Source organism: Microtus pennsylvanicus, chromosome 1, assembly GCF_037038515.1.
Source record: "Microtus pennsylvanicus isolate mMicPen1 chromosome 1, mMicPen1.hap1, whole genome shotgun sequence".
Classification (NCBI taxonomy): Eukaryota; Metazoa; Chordata; class Mammalia; order Rodentia; family Cricetidae; genus Microtus; species Microtus pennsylvanicus.
The window spans coordinates 102,445,898-102,466,873 of record NC_134579.1 but is presented as its reverse complement, the minus strand read 5'-3'; the positions used below and the strand labels follow the sequence as shown (position 1 = coordinate 102,466,873).

The 20,976-nt window shown below is 51.4% G+C and overlaps 2 protein-coding genes across 2 annotated transcripts; one reads left to right on the top strand and one right to left on the bottom strand.

Annotated features, from left to right (window-relative positions):
- The first annotated feature begins 678 nt into the window (after positions 1–678).
- Mettl27 (methyltransferase like 27) lies at positions 679–10,910 on the top strand. The gene is made up of 6 exons (XM_075957259.1): positions 679–802; positions 1,016–1,142; positions 1,597–1,725; positions 2,529–2,664; positions 5,178–5,270; positions 10,190–10,910. Exons 2-6 carry the CDS (start codon positions 1,020–1,022, stop codon positions 10,468–10,470), a joined length of 762 nt encoding a protein of 253 aa, XP_075813374.1. The 5' UTR covers positions 679–802; positions 1,016–1,019; the 3' UTR covers positions 10,471–10,910.
- A 6,276-nt stretch (positions 10,911–17,186) lies between these two features.
- On the bottom strand, positions 17,187–18,965 carry LOC142840676 (claudin-4). The gene has a single exon (XM_075957248.1). The coding sequence runs from the start codon at positions 18,770–18,772 to the stop codon at positions 18,140–18,142; it is 633 nt and encodes a 210-aa protein (XP_075813363.1). The 5' UTR covers positions 18,773–18,965; the 3' UTR covers positions 17,187–18,139.
- Between the last annotated feature and the right edge of the window lie 2,011 nt (positions 18,966–20,976).

Below are 20,976 nucleotides of genomic sequence, written 5' to 3'. Positions count from 1 at the left end.
TGAGCTACATGAAACCATAAAAAAATTAAAAACTGGGACCAGAGAGATGGCTCGGCAGGTGAAGGTTCTTGCAGCCGAGCCTCACAATCTGAGTCCCATTCCTGGAACCAATGCGGCAGAAGGGGAGCTGAGACTCCAGAAAGTTGTTCTCTGACCACCACACGCTATCCCCAAATGAATAATTTTTGTTTTAATACTGTAGCCCGGAGCGGCAGCAGAGGGCTGAGAGGCAGAGGTAGGAGGTTCTCTGTGAGCTCCGAGTCCTGGTCTACATAAAATTCCAAGTTGTTCAGGGCTATATTGCAAGACCTTGTCTCTAAAAAAATTGTTTATTTATTTGTGAAAAAATAAAACCAAGCCGAGCGGTGGTGGTGCACGCCTTAATTCCAGGCAGAGGCGGGTGGATCTCTGTGAGTTCGAAGCCAGCCTAGTCTACAAAGTGAGTTCCAGGACAGCCAGAGTTGTGTTACACTGAGAAACCCTGCGCGTAAAACCAAAATAATAATAATAATAATGTAAAAAATCCGACTGAATTTCCGAAGGAAGAAGGACCAAAGTTTAGCACTCACTGGCTTGTGGTAGGGGGCGGATTGTCAGTATTTTGCTTTAATTGGCTGTTTTCTCTCATGGAAACCCAATCGTCGCGTTCTGGAGGCGGGGCCAGACTCTCCGTGCTGCCCTTCCTCCAGTTCCTCTGCCCTGCAAAGGGGGAGTCCTTGCAGTGAGTGGTGAGCTTTCTGCTCCTTGGAGACCCTTGCGGTGAGGAAGACCCCCGATCCACGCCCAGGGGTGACAGGCTGAGGTGCAGTTCTCATTCCCTGCGCAGGAGTGCCCCCTTTGCCCACCCTTCCCCCAGGAACAGTTCCCTGGTGTGCAAGTCAGCTCCCGCCATTTCCCACTCAGGGACTTGTATGTGACGTGGGAAGGAGTTGAAGCTCTGGTAACCTTCTCCACTGGGTGAGGGAGGACGGGAGACTGTGGTGGACCTCGTCACAGTTCTGTTCTGTCCCAACAGGAGGATGACTCGGGAGGAAGCTGGGAGACTGCCCCAAGAACTGGCCCGTGTCGGGGCCTCCCACGGCATCACCGACCTGGCCTGCAAGCTCCGCTTCTATGACGACTGGGCTCCAGAATACGATAAGGTGAATGCACGTAGGTCCTTAATTTGGGAGGCCCAGATTGTGTTTTTATGTGCAAAGCGCGAATAGTACCCGCGCATCCCAGGGAAGCTGGGAGCTGGCCCCTACCGGCCTCTAAGCTCTTGACTGGACGTCCCCTATGTCCCACCTTAACACTGCCAACCACACAGGGAGACTGCCTGCAGGGGGCGCTATTGAGACGTCACTCAATATAGACAGCCGGGCTTAGAGCTGCCCCAGCCAAGTAGCCAGTTGCTGCCTGCTTGAGTCCCACAGGTATGGGGACCCTTGACAGTAAAAGACACTTCAAGCCTGGATCTTCTATTACTGAGGTCCCAGAAGGACCCAAACTCCAACACCCATCAACTCAAATCAGTAGGTGCGTAAGCACCTGACAAAGTGCGTCCTCCAAACTCTAGGGCACCAGAGGGTGCTAGACTAAGTGTTCTGTCCCCAGGATGTGGCTGCATTGAAGTACCGAGCCCCCTGCCTTGCTGTGGATTGTCTCAGTCGAGCCCTTCCGGGCCCGCCCCAAGATGCTCTGATCCTGGATGTGGCCTGTGGCACTGGCCTGGTGGCCATGGAGGTAAGACCTGCTGGTACGGTGATGTCCTGACTTTCTTTCAGCACCCAGCACCCTTGGCTAGTGAATTGTAGATAGGTTATCTACCACACAAAAACCCAGTCTCTCACTGGGGAATTCTAACCGTGTACTTGTCACTAAACCATGCCCCAGCCTTCACTGGGGGATTCTTTTTTTTTTCTTTTTCTTTTTGTTTGTTTGTTTTTTTTTTTTTCTGAGACAGGGTTTCTCTGTAGCTTTGGTGCCTGTCCCGGAACTAGCTCTTGTAGACCAGGCTGGCCTCAAACTCCCAGAGATCCACCTGCCTCTGCCTCCGGAGTGCTGGGATTAAAGGCATGCGCCACCACCGCCCGGCCACTGGGGGACTCTAAGCAGGTGCTCTACCACTGAGCCACACCCCAGCCCCTCACTGGGGATTCTAGGCAGGGGCTCTCCCAGTGAGCCACACCCCAGCCCCTAACTGGGGGATTCTAGGCAGGAGCTCCACCACTGAGCCACACCCCAGCCCCTAACTGGGGGATTGTTAATGAGCCCTGTACCAATGAACCACACCCGTGGCCCTTTAGTTTGCTTTTTATTTCGAGAGAAGTTCTCTCTGGTTGTCAGGCTGGCCTTGAATTTAGGATTCAAGCCTCAGCCTCCAGAGTAGCCAAGATGACAGGCCTGAGCCACCACATCTAGCTCTCTGCCACTCCTTAACCAAGAACCAACCCATCCTCTGTCTCTGGCTTGTTGGTCACCACATACAAGGACTCAGCTGAGCAGTGGCAGGGATGGGCCATGATCAATGCCACCTTCTCTCCCAGCTGCAGGCTCGGGGCTTCCTCCAGGTACAAGGGGTGGATGGAAGCCCAGAAATGCTGAAGCAGGCCCAGGCACGTGGCCTGTACCACCACCTCAGCCTCTGCACACTGGGCCAGGAACCGCTGCCCAGCTCTGAAGGTACTTCCCGTTCCCCTCCACCCTCACCCTCATTGCCAAGAGCATTCCCTACTGTCCAGCTTCCATCTTCACTCTGGAGCCCTGTGTGAGCCCCTCCCACCCACAAGTGCCTGAAGTCCTATACTGTGACATCTTGATTAATCACTTTTCTTTTTTTTAAGATTTATTTATTTATTATATATATGGTGTTCTGCCTGTATGTTTTGCCCACACCCCAGAAAAGGGTACCAGATCTCACTATAGTTGGTTGTGAGCCACTGTGTGGTAGCTGAGAATTGAACTCAGGACCTCAGGAAGAACCGTAGTGTCTTAACCTCTGAGCCATCTCTCCAGCCCTAATTACTGTTCTAATTGCACTGACAAAATACCAGACAAAAGCAATGCCATCATGAGGTCCCACCCATCCCTAGGGCGGTGCAGCTGCTGGGGGAGGGACAGTCATTTCTTCAGTGGTGTAGCCACTGGTAAGTTGCCCATGCTTCAATACTGCCCCCCCCCACACACCAAGGTCATGCAGTCCACCCCCAGTTAAACTCGTGGGTCACAAACAAAACAAAACATGAAAATAGCAAGGATGGTAGTGGTGGCGCACACTTTTCATCCCAGTGCTAAGGAGGTAGAGGCAGGTGGATCTCTGTGAGGTCGGGGCCAGCCTGGTCTACATGGTGAGTTTCAGGATAGCCAGGCTACACAGAGCAACCCTGTCTTGAAGAACCAATGGAGAGTGGGGGCATCAGACTCTAGAGGGGGATGAGAGAAATCGGAGTGGAAAGGACCAAACTGCATTCTATCCGTGCAGTGGCTAAGACTTGGGTTGGAGAGACGGCTCCACAGGAAAAGCACATATCGCTCTTGCAGAGGACCTGAGTTTGGATCCCAGCACCCACATCTGGTGATTCATACCTCCCTGTAACTCCAGTCCCAAGAAATAGGTTGCCTCCGGCCTCCGTGAGCACCTGCACTCGTGTGCACAAACCCATACAGAGACACGCGTGCATACACAGAATTTTTTTTTTTTTTTTTTTTTTTTTTTTTAAAGATTTATTTATTTATTATGTATACAACTTTCTGTCTCCATGTATACCCACACGCCAGAGGAGGGCGCCAGATCTCATTACAGATGGTTGTGAGCCACCATGTGGTTGCTGGGAATTGAACTCAGGACCTCTGGAAGAGCAGACAGTGCTCTTAACCACTGAGCCATCTCTCCAGCCCCGCATACACAGAATTTAAAATAATAAAAATTGGGCTCAGCAGCTGCCAAAGGCTAAGCTCACAACTAAAAATAAAATAATGTTTAAAAAAATTTTAAATCACAGGTAACTAGGCTGGGGAGACGGCTCAGCAGTTCAACTCTCACACTGCCTTTGCGGAGAACTCAGGTTCTGTTCCCAGCATCCACCCCAGGCAAACTCACAAAACTTCAAGGGACCCACGGCCCTCTTCAGGATCAAAGGGCATTACAGGCATGTACACATATCCGTACACATATACGCACAATTAAAAATAAAAACAAAGTGATTGGAGGCAAGCCTGGTCTACAAGAGCTAGTTCCAGGGCAGGCTCCAAAGCTACAGAGAAACCCTGTCTCAAAAAAACCCAAAAAAATAAAGCAACAACAACAACAACAAAGTGAGCTTGAGACAGATAAACAGTTAAGAACACTTGATGACTTTGCAGAGGACCCGGGTTTGATTCCCAGCACCCACGTAGCGGCTCACAACCTTCAGTAACTCCAGTTCTAGGGGAGGTGTCTGTTACCCTTGTCTGACCTCTGTGGGTGCTATACACAAGCAATGTACAAACATACACTCAAACAAAATACCCATACACGTCAAATCCAATTTTAATTGATTAGTTAATTAAAAAATAATAAATAAAATAAAATAATTAGCCAGGCAGTGGTGGCACACGCCTTTAATCCCAGCACTCGGGAGGCAGAGGCAGGCGGATCTCTGGGAGTTCGAGGCCAGCCTGGTCTACAAGGGCTAGTTCCAGGACAGGAACCAAAAGCTACAGAGAAACGCTGTCTCGAAAATCCAAAAATAAAATAATTTTTAAAGCAAATTAAGGGAAGGAGGGTTTTCTTTTGGTCCCCACATCCTGGTGGGGAAGCCCTGGCATCAGGAGCATGAGACGGCTGCAGCCAGGAAGCAGAGAGGTGAACGCTGATGCTCAACTCGAGTTCTTTTTTTGTTTTTGTTTTTTCGAGACAGGGTTTCTCTGTGGCTTTGGAGCCTGTCCTGGAACTAGCTCTGTAGACCAGGCTGGTCTCGAACTCACAGAGATCCGCCTGCCTCTGCGTCCCGAGTGCTGTCAACTCGAGTTCTTGATCTTTGGTCCAGGACCCCAGCCAGGGGATGGTGCCGTCCTCCCAAGGGCAGATCTTTCCTGCTAAATTCACTCAATCTAGGAACTCCCTCACAGACCAGCCCAGGGCTCTGAACCCCAGATCCTGTCAAGTTGACGATGAATCGTTATCATCACGTGTCTTCACCCCGCTCCACACGCAGGGACCTTTGACGCGGTGATCATGGTGGGTGCCCTCAGCGAGGGACAGGTGCCCTGCAGTGCCGTTCCTGAGCTCTTAAGAGTCACCAAGCCGGGTGAGTCACAGTCCAGCCAACCCCTCCCCAGAGGCACACCCCTTTCCCCTCTCCACAACTCGCAGATCCTGGACTCACACAGTGAGGAAGGGTAGGGCATTGTGTAGGGTTACACACACACACACACACACACACACACACACACACACACACGCCCCATACAGCTTCCCAGCTCGCCACCAGCCAGCTTGTGCTCCACCCTGGCTGCCACCAACAGAGGCAGACCCGCGATAAGGGCAGACAGGTGGCCAGCTCACCTGCTAGCCATGAACAACTAGGAAGAGCTCCACCCTTCTGGCCTTTGTTCCCTTTCTTAAATGAATGGCGTGGTCGCTGCGATCCCTTCCCTAACAGACTGCAGTGACAGTGGGTACAGTCATGTCCCTGGGGCCCTGGCACACAGGAGAGCTCAGTTCAGCTCCATCCTCCGGTCCCCTTACTGATTTGGGACCGCCCTTACTCGAATCCTTTCCATTGTCTTCCTTTCCTGGCATAGGTCCAGGTCTGTTCATGCAAGATGACAATGGGGACAGGCAACATGAATCAAGCCCACAAACGGGTGGAGCAACCCAGGCCTTTTCTCTTTCTTATGGTGCTGGGGATGCAACTCCAGCATCAAGTGAGCTTCGCACTCCACAGTCCTTCACTGAACCATTCTAGAAAGAAGCTCTACTGCTAAACCATGCTCCCAGCCCCTCTCTGGGGGATTCTAGGCAGGTGCTCTACCACTGAGCCACACCCAGCCCCTCACTGGGGGATTCTAGGCAGGTGCTCTACCACTGAGCCACACCCCAGCCCCTCACTGGGGGATTCTAGGCAGGGGCTCTACCACTGAGCCACACCCCAGCCCCTCACTGGGGGATTCTAGACAGGGGCTCTACCACTGAGCCACACCCCAGACCCTCACTGGGGGATTCTAGGCAGAGGCTCTACCACTGAGCCACACCCCAGCCCCTCACTGGGGGATTCTAGGCAGGGTCTCTACCTCTGAGCCACACCCCAGCCCCTCACTGGGGGATTCTAGGCAGGGGCTCTACCACTGAGCCACACCCCAGCCCCTCACTGGGGGATTCTAGACAGGGGCTCTACCACTGAGCCACACCCCAGCCTCTCACTGGGGGATTCTAGGCAGGTGCTCTACCACTGAGCCACACCCCAGCCCCTCACTGGGGGATTCTAGGCAGGGGCTCTACCACTGAGCCACACCCCAGCCCCTCACTGGGGGATTCTAGGCAGGGGCTCTACCACTGAGCCACACCCCAGCCCCTCACTGGGGGATTCTAGGCAGGGGCTCTACCACTGAGCCACACCCCAGCCTCTCACTGGGGGATTCCAGAGAAGGCAGTAAGGACTCAGCACTCAGTATGAAGTTGCTTTTTCAAGGGTTGGGGGCAGGCATCCACAGAAGATAGGGTAAGGAGTTGCCTGGAAGAAGTCAGGAGGGAAGAGATTAGAAAAATCCAGAAGAGGGTTTACCTGCCTGGCCTGGCCTGAGGAGGAATGAGGAAGCTGTGAGATATAAATACTCCCTCTCACTAGCCCATCTCCTGGAGCTAAACCTAGGCATGTCTGGGCAGGATTCTGTTCTGGAAAGGCCAACAAAAGGTAGGCCATCAGCTGGGTCATCTGTAGCAGCAAGGGTTGGACTTAGAAGCACCGGAAATGCCCGTGGCATGAACCTAAACAAAACAGACTCTCCTGTTCCAGCCTGAGCCTCCCCGTCACCACCCCCAGCAGTACCATAGCTCTTCCTCAACCAATCTGCCAAAAACCAGCCATACTGGATACACTGCAACTGCTTGGACAAAGTCCCCCTATCACTGGCCCATCATTGTCTGCGCCCCAGTGTCTCAATAACAACTATCCGAACAGTGTGAACCCTCGTCAGGGAGAGAAGTTCCTCTGTTTGCTGACACCAGGCTCCTGCCTTTTCCTTCTTCCTGCCTGAGACTCCTGGGGAAATTCCAATTTGGGGGAAGCCTTCATAATGTTACAAGGTCGTGCTATAGCCCCGGGCAGCCTGGGAATCACTGCCGTTATGTAGCCCAGATTCAAATTCTGAGCTTTTTTAGGGCTAGAGAGATGGCTCAGTGGTTAAGAGGACCCGGGTTCGATTCCCAGCACCCACATGGTGGCTCAAACCTTCTGCAACTCCAGTTCCAGGAAATCCAGTGCCCTTTTCTGGCCTCCATGGGCACTATGCATATGCGGTGCACAGACACACATGTAGATATAACAACTTTTAAATAAGCTCTCTGGGTTTTGTTTAAGCTTTGTTTTTCTTCCAACCTGAGCTAAACACTAGAGTAATAGGTCTCAGCTGCCATGCTTGGCTCAGCCAGGGGTTGCACACATCTGTGCACACAGATGCACCCTGTCCCATGACACAAAACTGTCATTTCCTGCAGTGTGAATTATAATTTGTTTTAATACTAAAAACCCCGAGTCAGATATAGAAGTGAATGTTGAAAGATCAGAGAAGCAGAGCAGCCAGCCACTAGTTCTTTATTTTTTTTATTATTCATGTATTTATTCTACAGTCAAATAAATCATGGCTTAAAGCCGTAGCATTACTGAAGGAGATTTTCTGGTGCTGGTCCAGCCGTCTAAAGAGTGACACTGGCCAGTGTTCTCTTTTCCGTGATGGAGACAAAGCATTTCACTTAGGAGCTGGGTGCAGCAATGACCCTTTGAAACAAACTGCCCAACAAGCAGGCAGACTGCAAATAATTTCTATGAACATTTCACTGCAAGGTGGAAAAAAACCCCAGAAGGCTAACTCGAAGCCCTCATTTCACACGTCGGACCTCTCCAGCCACTGTCTTCCTCCCTCGGTCACACCTAAACCCAGAAAGTCTTCTGGAGTTCCTGCTTCGACACAGCCTCGAGTCCCAGACTGAGCCCAGGCTGCCTGCCATTAATGCGGCAGTGAGGCACTTCCATCCAGAACCTTCAGGGAAATCAGGAGCACAAATACGGCTCAGCGGCTCAGCATCACCCCCTCAAACAATAGTTTTAACTGTCAAAAGAGCTCCAACATCTGAGCTGAGAGGCCACCCGCATTTCATAAACAACCAGAACGCTTTGCTTGTGTTCTTATCTTTTCCTTTGTTTGCAAAAATGTTACTAAACAGAAAACTGAAAAGTCAAATGGTTTGTGCCACAAAGTAAACCAGTCCCCCGCAGGTCAATTCCTTTGTTTTTGGGCTGCGAAGCTGGCAATAGATGGTCCCTATAGTCAGCGCCCTGGCGGTCCGGTAAAGCATTGGGTCGGGAAGGCCTCGTCTCAGGCGGGTGGACACACCGTCAGCCTTCTGGACGAACTCTGCAGCTCGGGAACTTTGTTCTTCCCAGCGCAGTCGTATGCTGGCACTGTGGGGGTCAGTTTAGTCGGGGTGATGCTTCCATGGAAACCACTGGCTCCAACCCCTCTTGTCCCAGGGTCTCACCCCATCAATTCTTAGGAGCTGTGCATTCCCCTCAGTGAAACTCAGCTGTTTTTACTGCACTGTGTCCACGGCTGATGCAGTTTGCTGGCCCGTGAGGTAGGAATAAGCCAGAAAGCAGCGTTCCCCTGTGGCAGTGCTTCTCAACCTGCAGGTCGCAACCTCTTTGGGGACCAAACATCCCTTTCACAGGAGTCACCAAAGACCGTTATTCTAATCAAGGTTTTCCACCTTCACGTTCCACCAAGCTTTCTCGCGCTACTCTGAGCAATGATTCAGCATCAGCTCCTGTGGACTATAGGCTTCTGAAGTCCAAACTCCAGCCAGCTTCTGCGTGAAACCACTAAACTTGTAGTGCATGTTGCCTGAGCCTGGCTTCACACAGCCGCTGCCTGTGCGACCGCCCTAGAGAAGGCCAGCCACTAGTTCTCTACTGAGTCCTCAGAACCAAGGGGGATCCTATCTCCATGAATCCTTGACTGAATGTCTTGAGCTCCTGCCTCTTCCCGCCTTGTATTCCTCTCTCCACCCAGCCAGATGCCTTCCTGTCTCCACCTCCCTAGTGCTAGAATTAAAGGCCTGTGACTTCCAAGTACTGGGATTAAAGGTGTGAGCCACCGCCCCTCTGACTCTGACCCTCTTTTAGACTAGTGTAGCCCAGGCTGGCCTTGAACTCACAGAGATCCGTGTGCCTCTGACTCCCGAGTGCTGGGATTATAGGGTGTGCCACCACTGCCTGGCCTCCACGGCTACCTAGTGGCTAACTCCACACTCTGATCATCAGGGCAGGCAAGCTTTGTTAAAGCACAAACAAAATATCACCACAGTTCCCCTCCCTTTGTCATATCTAATAAAGAAACAGCACCACTTAGGCAGAAAGAAATGAAGGGTCAGCTGGGCGGTGGTGGCACACGCCTTTAATCCCAGCACTCGGGAGGCAGAGGCAGGTGGATCTCTGTGAGTTTGAGGCCAGCCTGGTCTCCAAGAGCTAGTTCCAGGACAGGCTCCAAAGCTACAGAGAGAGCCTGTCTTGAAAAAACAAAAAAAAAAGAAATGGTCTTCCTAAGGACCAAAGCTCATGTGCTTACCTAGAAACTGCCATGAAAGGGGACTTTGTTCAGTGGAACAGCTCAGTGGTAATGCACCTGCCTAGAACCCCCCCCCCCCCAGGGAGGGACTGGGGTTGTGGACCTGGTTAGAATCTCCCACTAAGCGACTGGAAACATAGCTCATCTGTGATATCTTTTTTTGAGCATGCTTGAGGCCCATGTTTTTATCTGCAACCCTGAAAAAAAAATTTTTTTAAATGAGGGCCGTGGGAGACCATCAGGTTGAGAAAAAGAAAGAGAATTCCTGGGGAGGCAACTTTAAGCACCAAACCCTGGAGGTGGGAAGCTGGCCAGGAACTGAAGTCTTGAGCAGGGACACCCCTGTCGCCCTCCCTCTCACATCCCCTCCCCCATCTCTCCCCAGGTGGACTCATATGTCTGACTACCAGGAGCAACCCGTCCAACCTTCCCTACAAGGAGGCACTGGAAGCAGTCTTAGACTCCCTGGAGCAGGCTGGAGCGTGGGAACGCCTGGTGGCCCAATCTGTGAAGCACTGGGAACTGGCCACCTCCGAACAGGAGACGGGGCTGGGCACCTGTGCCAATGACGGCTTCATCTCCGGTATCATCTACCTTTACCGAAAGCAGGGGAGAACCCAGGGTAAGGGAGGGAGGCCCAGCGTTGTGGCTCCCATTGACCATTGATCCTCTATGTGGGGCCTTAGCCTGGCCTGTCTTCCTGCCCTTCTGTCTGTAAAAATGGGTCCATCTTGTTGGGAGATCCTGCTGGTCAAAGGCTGCAGTCTGCCAATGGCCCAGCACCTTTCTCCAAGCTTGGCCACGTGAAGGACTCCCTGCCAGCGGGGGCTCCTAGTGCCCTACTAACCTTCTCTACAGGACGCTTGCCTTACCTCAAGGATGAGCCTTGATATAGTTGCCCACAACTGATGCTCTTCCCCTGATGCCCACGTGATAATTAGGTTAATTCTCTAGCCATTCTGATAGGGCCCTGCTTCCACTAATCCGGCTTTGTGATAGGAGCCTGCCACTTAATGAAGATTAGGGTTTGTCTCCAGCTAGGTTTCCCAAGCTATTTCTATATATTTCCTATATACTCTGGAATAAAGTTGAATTGTCCCTCTGAAGTCATCTCCCAGAAGGCTACCTCTGATATATCTATCGACAGCCATCTGAACTCTGTTCGCTGCTTCAGCCCCTCCATCTTCTCGGACCAGTGACCAATGACCCCTGAGGAAGAAGGAGACACACGCATTTTCCCAAGCCTGCCCATTAGGGATGTTCCGCTAGGTTTGCCCCAAAGGGACTGAAAAGATCCCTCTGGTTTTTTTGGACCCAGAATTCAGGGACATGGGGCTAGAGCGAGCTGAGAAACTGAACTGACATCCTTGGCAGCCACATAAAAATCATGACTTGCCTTTATGTAACCTGAGTTACCTGCGTGTAACACCACCGTTGAGGTCAGAAAATGGGTGGACCCAAAATGGTCAGCTTTCAGCTCAGGGAGAGATCCTGCCTCAAAGTAATAAGGCCAACGGCAGAGACGCCAGAGAGGAAGACACCTAAGACCTTGCTCTAACCTCCACGTGACTGCACATGTGTAGATGCCACTGCCGCCCCCCCACCCCGCACACTCGGGTGTCAGAGCTACACACACATACCAGACATAGAAAAGAAAAATAAAAGAAATGAAGAGGCTGCTACCTACTGTCACACAACCGCATCCCATCCTGCCCCCTAGCAATATGACAGTCCTTGAAGCAATGATTTTGCAAAAGATATTGAATTAGGGGCTGGAGAGATGGCTCAGTGGTTAAGAGCATTGCCTGCTCTTCCAAAGGTCCTGAGTTCAATTCCCAGCAACCACATGGTGGCTCACAACCATCTGTAATGAGGTCTGGCGCCCTCTTCTGGCCAGCAAATTCACACAGACAGAATATTGTATACATAATAAATAAATATTTAAAAAAAATATTGAATTAGAACCAGCAAGGTGGCCCAGCAGGTAAAAGCACGCTTGCCACCAAGCCCAGTAACCTGAGTTGGATCCCCAGGACCCACATGGTGAATGAGGGGAAAGGACCCCTACAAGTTGTCCTCTGCCCTCTACACATTCACATGGCACTCACACATGTACTCATGCTCTACACACACACACACGCGTGTGCACACACACACACATACACACACACACGCGTGTGCACACACACACATACACACACATAAATAGAAAAAATACTAAGGTGTCGGTTTAACCAGTCATCACATGTGTGTTGTGTGTTCACAGCACTTGGGGGGTTAAGAGGATCATGGATGAAAGGCCGACCTGGGCTACATAGAGAGGAGACCTTGTCTCAACAAGATAAGGGGGCCAGAAAATTTGCGCAGCAATTCGCTCACTCAGTGTGCTAGGTGTGGTGGCAGAGTGATCCCAGAACTCAGGAGGTAGAGGCAGAGTGAGTTCTAGGAAAGCCAAGGGTACCCAGAGAAAGAAACCTTGTCTCAAAAATACCAACAAAAACAAGCGCTTGCTCCATCAGAGGACCTGGTTTGACTCCCAGAACCCACACTGTAGTCCACAACTGTCTGTAACTCCAGTTCCAAGGGATCTGATGCCCTCCTCCTGACCTTGGCAGGCACCAGGCATCGGATCCCCTGGAACTGGAGTTACAGGTGGTTGTGAGCAACCATGTGGGTGCTGGGAATTGAACCTTGGTCCTCTGCAAGAGCAACCAGTGCTAATAACCACTGAGCCATCTCTCCAGCGCCAAGATGTTTATTTTAAAACCTCAACTCAAGTTAGGTATGGTAGAGACAGGAGCACCAGGAGTTCAAGGACAGTCTCCATGACATAGGGAGTTCAAAACTAGTCTAGGCTTCTTGAGAGCCCATCTCAAAAAAATAGAACACAGGCTGACAAATTGGCTCAGTGGGTTCAGGTCCTTACTTTGAAGCCTTGCAACTTGAGTTCAATCCACAAGACCCATGCTGTAAGAGGGAAAACCAATTCCACAAGTTTGACCTCTGACCTTCATCCATGTGTTATGGATAACATACCCTCACATATGTACACAAACACACACAATAAATAAGTCAATAACTGTAAGTAACATTTTTTTAAAAACAAATGGCAGGGCCGGTGAGATGGGTCACTAAGTAAAGACCCTTGCCCTGCAGGGCTGGTGGTTCAACCTGGGCCCCCAGAACTCACATGAAGCCAGAAAGAGAGAACTGATCCCACAATGCTGTCCTGTGACCTCCACATACAAGCTGTTGGACTGCCACTCACATGCACACATGTATACATACACACAATGATTATAATAATAATTTGGGGGACTGGAGAAATGGTTCTGTGATTACTAATGCTGACCCCCCCCCAGAGGACAAGAGTTCCCACACCCACATGGAGTGGGTCACAACTGCCTGTAACCCAAGCTGGGGTTGCAGAGAGAGACAGGAGAATCCCTGAAGCTCACTGGCCAGTCAGTCTAGCCAATCGGTGAACTCTAGGTTCAGTGAGAGACTCTGTCTCAAGAGAGAGAGAGAGAAGCTGGGCAGTGGTGGCACACGCTTTTAATCCCAGCACTCGGGAGGCAGAGGCAGGAGGATCTCTGTGAGTTCGAGGCCAGCCTGGTCAACAAGAGCTAGTTACGGAACTGGCACCAAAAGCTACAGAGAAACCCTGTCTCGAAAAACCCAAAAGAGAGAAAGAGAGAGAAGAGAGCGAGCAAGAATACATGATCTGTTCATACCTATATGTGTGTACACACACACACACACACACACACACACACACACACACACACAGACTGTCGCAAACCTTCCTCCATAAAGGGAATTTCAAGGTATTTATGAGACAAAGAAACAGGCTCAGGGGGTAACTTGAGTTCAGTCTCCAGAACTCATGTGACCAAAGGAGAGAACCAGCTCCAGCAAGTTGTCCTCTGACTGCCACCAAACACAAGCACAGAGCAACATTATTAGAAAATAAATAAATGTAAAAAAAAACAGAGAATTTAAAGAAAAAGAAACGGGGTGATGCGAATTGTGTGAGAAGGTGACTTATTCAGAAAAGCGTGGCTTCGCCTGATCTGAGACTGTAAGACTGTAGACTCTGGGGCCCCTGATGTCAAAAGAACTTTCCTTGAACACTCGTACAGCCCCAAGCAAAGAACCTGGTGACTTCAACCAGTTTGAGCTAGACAAGGCCACAGCTAAACAGGGACAGAACAGAGTAAACAATTGTCCTACCACACCCCCACGTTATTTGTGGCTAAGCTAACAGGGGAGGGGGGCAGACTGGCTTTCCTGAGTCACGGGGGAAGCTAGACCAGCTTGGAACAAAGAGCTATGCCTGCCTAGGTTGGCCTGCTTGTACAGGTCCCAGCCACCTGAGAAGCTGTGGCAGAGGAATACAAAGTTTAGGTCTTGCCTGGGCTCTACAGTAAAATCTAAGCCAACCTGGACCATTTGGTGACACTCTATTTCAAAAAGTTAAAAAAAAAATGTCTAGAGATGTCTAGAGGGGCTGAAGAAATGACCTTGAGGTTAAGAACACCGACTGCCCTTCCAGAGGACTTGGTTCAGTTCTGAACACCTCACAGCAGCTCACGGCTGTCTATAACTCCATTTCTAGGGAATCTGACAAAACACCAATGCATATAAAATAAAAATAAGTATTTAAAATCTAGAGATATAGAGCACTTGCTGGAATCCCCTACGAGTGGCTAACGTTTGTTTCAGCAGTGGTACGGTTGCCTAGAAACCCTGGGCTCTACCTCTAGCACAGGGGGTGAGGTAAGCAATAGAAAAAAACCTAACATTTTGTCTTTTTAAATATTTATTTATTTACTGTATATATGTGCATGAATGTGTTCGTGTGCCACAGCACACATGCTTATGGAGGTCAGAGGACAACCACATGGGCACCACAATAAATTTAGGTCACCAGAGTTGGCAGTGATCCCCATTACCTGTGGAGTCATCTCATGGACCCAAGAAAGGAACAGGATGTAGCCGCTCTTTTGTGATAAGTGTAGGCCTGGTGGGCCTTTTACTGGCTGAGGCCTAGCAGGATCCTAAAGCCCTGATTCTGCAGCAGCCGCTCCTGTGTGCCCACACAACTTCCATGTTAGACAGCGCTAGGGCTTGAACCCAGAACCTCTAGTATGCTAGGCTAGCCTTTATCCAGGAGGTACATCCCTGCACCTTGGGGATGGGAGAGTTGTTTGTTTTGCTGGTTGAGATTTTGTTTTTGTTTTGAAACAGGGTCTCACTACATAGCCTCGGCAGGTCCGGAGCTCCCTATACAGACCAGGTAGACTTCAAACTCACAGAGATCCACCTGCCTCTGCCTCGGTGCTGGGATTACAGGTGTTCAACACCACACGCGACCACCTACTTTTTAAATGTTTAACTAGGAGGAGGTGCGGACGGCTCAACAGTAGAGCCCTTGCCTGACACTGGAGGTCCTGAATTTGGTCCCAAGTACTAGAGAGAGCAATAAAATTAACTTTGGAAGGAAAACGGAACCGCTGGAGTCTGTCTCTGAGTCTCAGGTAGCCCAGACTGGCCTCAAACCGGCTACGCGATGAAGAATGGTCTTGAACTCATGATCCTCCCGCCCCTACCTCCTGAGTGCTAGTACCGATCACAAGCCACCACACCTGACGAGAAAACGCTTTGATAATTTCCTCACAAGACTTGGCTATACACATGGAGTCAAGAAGGGGCAAGGGGGCCAGTGAGATGGCTCAGCCAGCAAAGGCACCTGCGGTGCAAGCCTGGGGCTGTGGGTTTTGCCCCCAAACCCACACTAAAACAGAAAAGAGGGCTGGCTCCACAGAGTTGTCTGTTGACCTCAGATGTGGATCCGAGCCACACTTTCTCGTGAACAGGGGAGGACTTGGTTTCCTTTCCACAAAGAACTGTGGGCTGGGGCTCAGAACTAGAAAGCTTGCAAGTGTTTAGGAAATGCTGGGTTCCTTCCCAGCACTGAATAAATCCAGCAGCAGAGAGGTGGGCGGTGGACGTAGGAGGATGAGGAATTCAAATCCATCCTTTGCTATGGAACAAGTTTGAGTTTAGTCAACAATACATGAGACCTAGTCTCAAAAATCAAAGTGGGGATCCAGGCCTGGTAGCAAGGGCCCGCAAAGACAAATCTTCCAGCCTCAGCACCTCAAAAAAAAGGAAAAAAGGGGGGGCTCTCTGGTGCGTAATCCCCGCCCTGGGGAGGTGGAGGTGGGAAGACCAGTTCAAGGTCATCCTCAGCAACACAGCTGGAAGCCAGCCTGACCCAGTCTCAAAATAAAAACCCAAAGGGACTGGAATGGCAAAGTCCAGACCTGGCTCAGGATGCCCCGTGGCAGTTGTGGGTGTGGGCGTAAGTACCTTGGACATTCCAGGGCTGTGGGAGGACCCTGTAGGGAGGAGGCTGCAGGGCAGACTTGCCAGACCAGAAAGGTTCAGGAGTGGGGTAAAGGACCTCATTCCAGGCTTTGGGACAGGATAACAAAGGCAGGACAGTGGCACCTGCTGAGAGATCTAGGGAAGATAAGCAGACCAGCCCGCTGCTCAGAGAAAGGGAGGCAAACGTGGCCGGCGGAAGGGGTGGGGGCTTAGTCTCAGACTTAGTTGCTCCCATCTGCTGACCCCCCTCACCAGCTCTTTCTCACAACAGACCTGGACATATACTGGGCCCTAGATACGGGATTTGCCGTCTAACAAAGGAAGGGCTTACCATCATGGTCATGCACAAGAGATTGAGGCAGGAGGATTGCCTTGAGTTTGATGATAAGTCTGAACTTTATAACTGTGACCCTGTCTCAAAAAAAAAAAAAAGGCTTGCCGGGCGGTGGTGGCACACGCCTTTAATCCCAGCACTCGGGAGGCAGAGGCAGGCGGATCTCTGTGAGTTCGAGACCAGCCTGGTCTACAAGAGCTAGTTCCAGGACAGGCTCCAAAGCCACAGAGAAACCCTGTCTCGAAAAACCAAAAAAAAAAAGGCTCAAAAGAAAGAAAGAAAGAAAGAAAGAAAGAAAGAAAGAAAGAGAAAGAAAGAAAAAGGCTCAAATATGCTGCTCCCTCAGATTAGAGCTAGTTCTGATTTTTACCATTCTCTGATATTACTCTTTGAGACAGCATCTCAATAGGCCTTGATCCTAACACGTAGTGGGGGTTGAACTTCAAGTTCTGGTCCTCTTGCTTCTGCACTTGGTTTATTTGGGACTGAGTATGGAACCCGGGGTTTCTGGTGCCTGGCACATTCTCTACCTCCTGAATTGCATCTTCAGCCCTCAAAATCACTTCAGCTTCTCACAACAAAGTCTCCCGTGGACCAACCCCCATCCCTCCAGCCCTGTCCCATCCACAGATAGAGAAGAGCCCAGACCTTTCCTGTACGCAGGTACCATTTATTGTAGAAAATAATAATTACAGCTGTGAATAGACCTTAAATTACAAAACAAGAAACCACAGAGAAGGCAGGGGAGTCCCAGGAGACTCCCTGCTGCCACGCCATTGCCCCCCCCCCCCATTATCTGCCCCAGACTGGCCATTGTCCTTGAAATTGACAAGGGTAGGGAATTCAGAGGGGCCAGTTCAAGACGCCCAGGGGAGCAGGGTATTTAGTAAGACAGTACCAGAAAGGGGTGGGGACAGCCCGGGCTGCTTCTAGGTCCCTAACACGGCACTCCCCAGACCAGTTTAATCCACCTCCACCCTTCCCTCAAACCCGTCTATCCACTCCACAGAACTCCATTACGAGGATAGATGGGTGGGTAAAGCCCCGGTCACGGTCAGTCACTGGGGTTCCACGGCAGAACCCATCCGGCTCTCAATGGCCCCCTCAGTCACTGTCACCCATCACACCAAGGCTCCAGGTAGGATCAGGTGTACTCAGAGAAGCATGGGGCATAATGGCAAAAAGTGGCGCCGGTGTAACAGATGTGGACAAACAGCGTGAGCATAGAAATGGGTCAGCGGAGGATCCACTGGAGAACCCAGAGCCACAGCTGAGCTATCCCGGCCAGCAGGACCCAATGATCCCCTCCACTGCGGTACCCAGCAGTTTCTGCTTTCAACTCTGGATCCATGAGCAATTTGGATGTAGGCAGCAAGGAAGTATTTTTACATTCATCCTTGCTGGAGTAGGAGCCTTGATATGTGTCCAAGGAGGGGCAGATGGTTCCCCAAGCAGAAATTTAGCACAATCGGGGCTTGCTGTCCCCTGCAGTTAGTGTGGCCCACGGCAGGGCAGGTCCCGAGGGAAATGAGGATTATTCACAGGTTGTTGTGAACTCAATCTGAGAAAAATGATGAAGGTAACGGGGACATAGCAGAGTGGCCCACCTTACACGTAGTTGCTGGCGGGAGCAGAGCGGGCGGCGGAGTACTTGGCGGAGTAGGGCTTGTCGTTGCTGCGAGGTGGGCAGTTGCAGCAGAGCAGGCCTCCTCCCAGGAGCAGCAGGCCAGAAGCCGCCCAGCCGATGTAAAGCGAGGCCCCCATCTCCCTTTTCTGCCCGGAAACCACCAAGGGGTTGTAGAAGTCGCGGATGACGTTGTGTGCGGTCCAGGATATAGGCACCATAGCGAGCAAGGCTGCCACGATGAATACGGTGCCGGCTCCTATCATGGTCTTGGCCTTGGTGGTCTCGTCTTCCATGCAGTTGGTGCACTTGCCTCCAACCACTGAGAGAAGCATCCCCACGGCAGCCACGATGATGCAGACGACTATGAGGGCTCGGGCAGCTTGCAGGTCCTGCGGCAGGGCCAGCAGCGAGTCGTACACCTTGCACTGCATCTGCCCGGTGCTCTGCACCACGCAGTTCATCCACAGGCCCTCCCAGCTGGTCTGCGCCGTGACGATGTTGCTGCCGATGAAGGCGGTCACCCGCCACATGGGGAGCGCACAACTCAGGATCGCGCCCAGCCAGCCCAGGACCGCCAAGGCGATTCCAAGCACCTGTAGTCCCATGGACGCCATCGCTCAGCCTCTGCAGGTGTCAAGGTTGGAGATTACAAAAGTCTCTGTCTGGAAGGTATAGAAGTCCGGGGGCTGAGAAAGCTTTTTCTGGTGAGCCTCAGGGACACGAAGCCAGTCAGAGGTGCTGAGTCGGGTACACACCAGCAACCAACACTGCAACTCCTTCCTGCCCGCACCTGCAACCAGCACAGGAGGCCACAGGTGCCGCAGTTAAAGCACCGTGGAGGAGGGGCGGAGGCAGAGGGAGGGGTTTCAGTCCCCAAGGCCTCCCTCCTGACCAGTTTCTCTGGATTCCTGAACCCGGGCCAACAAAGGCGTTCTGAGGCCCCAGTCCAGGGCCCCTGAGTCACCTGCTAGTATCACAGGAAACTATCATCTCCCCCAGCCCCCAGGCTCAGGCTGAGGTCAGTCGAGAGACAGACACTGAGTCACCAGCCAGAAGCACCTGGATGCTCACCAGGTGGGGACCCAAGGAGAAGCGAGCAGCCAAGCCTAACTAGGGTTCGGAGCCAAATGGCGAGGGTCCCCAAGACTCATTTTGGGCTCCAGTGAGACAAGAAAATGGAGACCCTTCCCAGGGAACTCTGAGGATAACGCCTGGGAACATCCAAGAGAAACCCTGTCTTAATTAATGTTGTTTTTACCCTCTCAATTTTATCACCGCTATCATGGCTATTATTGTCATTAATACGCCGGCACCTGTACTTTGCCTCGACAGCACTTTCCTCCCCTTAGCCAGAGGAAGTTGGTGTGGGGAAATGAGGACCTGCGGGGGTGAGGGTTGGGGACTCAGGAGCCAGTTCACCTGCTATCCGCGTTTCTCTCTCCTGTGACTTCCCCACCCAGGCACACTGCCTCGGGGGTTTAGAAGTGAGGCACTCTGGGCCAGGACAAGAGACACAAAAGGGCTGATGAGATGACTTAGTGGGTAAAGGTGTTTGCTGCCAAGCCCCAAGGACCTGGGTTTGATCCCTGGGACCTGCGTGGTAGGAGACACACACATCCTCAGAAACACAAATGCAATGAATAAATTAATGTAACTTAAAATTGGGGGTTCCATAGTGACAATCCTGTCCTCTCTTCCTTCCTGGGGCTCAGCCTGCTTGGCCAGAACTGGGTAAAGAAGAATTAAAAACCCCAGACAGGCTAAAGAAACACGATTTACCCTGTAAACTGATGTTTACTCTTCCAAGACACAGGAGCCATTCCCATAAAAACCAACCTGGGCACGAAGTCCCTGGAGACTTCAAAGAGAAAGGGGGGCAGACAGGAAGCTCAGTAGAGAAGGTGTAACAGGTGTGCTCCCTGGCACAGTTGTAGGGGGTGTTTTATTGAGAAGCACACACCCTCTCCGGGGGATTGTGCAAGGCAGTAGGGACTGGGTCAAAGAGGACATCTCAGGGAAGGGACAGCAAGGAGGTGGGGGGTCAGAGAGATGTTTTGCAAGACAAGGAATCTAGTTTGACCAGAGACTGGCCTTGGGGGTGAGGGGGTACAGAGGGGAAAGGTAGTTTCAAAAGTCCCTTCACCCCCACCCTGCCCGGTACAAGGGACAAAGATGAACAAATCTTTCTGTGGACAGGCGGACAAGGGACCTAGTGTATCCCAAAGGCATCTGGGAAATGCAGACAAGAAGAAAGAGGGGTTCCTAGTATGGGCAGTGGGCACCTGGAAGAGGGGGGTCACTGATGTAGCTCCCACTAATCATAGGCAGATCTGGGCTCCTATCTGTCCTGACCTGTGTGCTGTGTGTGTGCCTCAAGTGTGTGTGTTTGGGGGGGGCGGTGTATTTCTTTTTCTTTTTTAAAAGATGGTCTTCTTCATTTCAGATTGACTGGAACTCTCTGAATAGCTAAGGATGATCCTGAACATCTGATTGATCCTCCTGCCTTCACTTCCCAAGTGCCAGGATTACCTGTTTTACATGGTGCTAGGGATGGAACCCAGAGCTTTGTGCAGGCTAGGCAAGCTCTCCACGTCTCCAACTCCAACCTTAAGTTCCTGTTCTTCCTGCCTCTGCTTCACAGGCGCTGGCATTCCCAGTGTGCACCACCACCGAGCCTGATTTACCTCTGTTTCTGTTGTTTTGTTGCAAGACAGCATCTTGGCACATCCAAGCTAGCCTGGACCCCAATGGTACCGCTCATGCCTGTCTCCAGTCGGCTAGGGTTATGGGTGTGCACTACCACACCCCGCTCATTTGT

Coding starts and splice junctions, on each gene's coding strand:
- Mettl27 (XM_075957259.1), top strand. CDS start 1,020: ATGACTCGGGAGGAAGCTGGGAGACTGCCCCAAGAACTGGCCCGTGTC. Junction 1,143..1,596: donor GGGCTCCAGAATACGATAAG/GTGAATGCACGT, acceptor TTCTGTCCCCAG/GATGTGGCTGCATTGAAGTA. Junction 2,665..5,177: donor ACCGCTGCCCAGCTCTGAAG/GTACTTCCCGTT, acceptor CTCCACACGCAG/GGACCTTTGACGCGGTGATC.
- LOC142840676 (XM_075957248.1), bottom strand. CDS start 18,772: ATGGCGTCCATGGGACTACAGGTGCTTGGAATCGCCTTGGCGGTCCTG.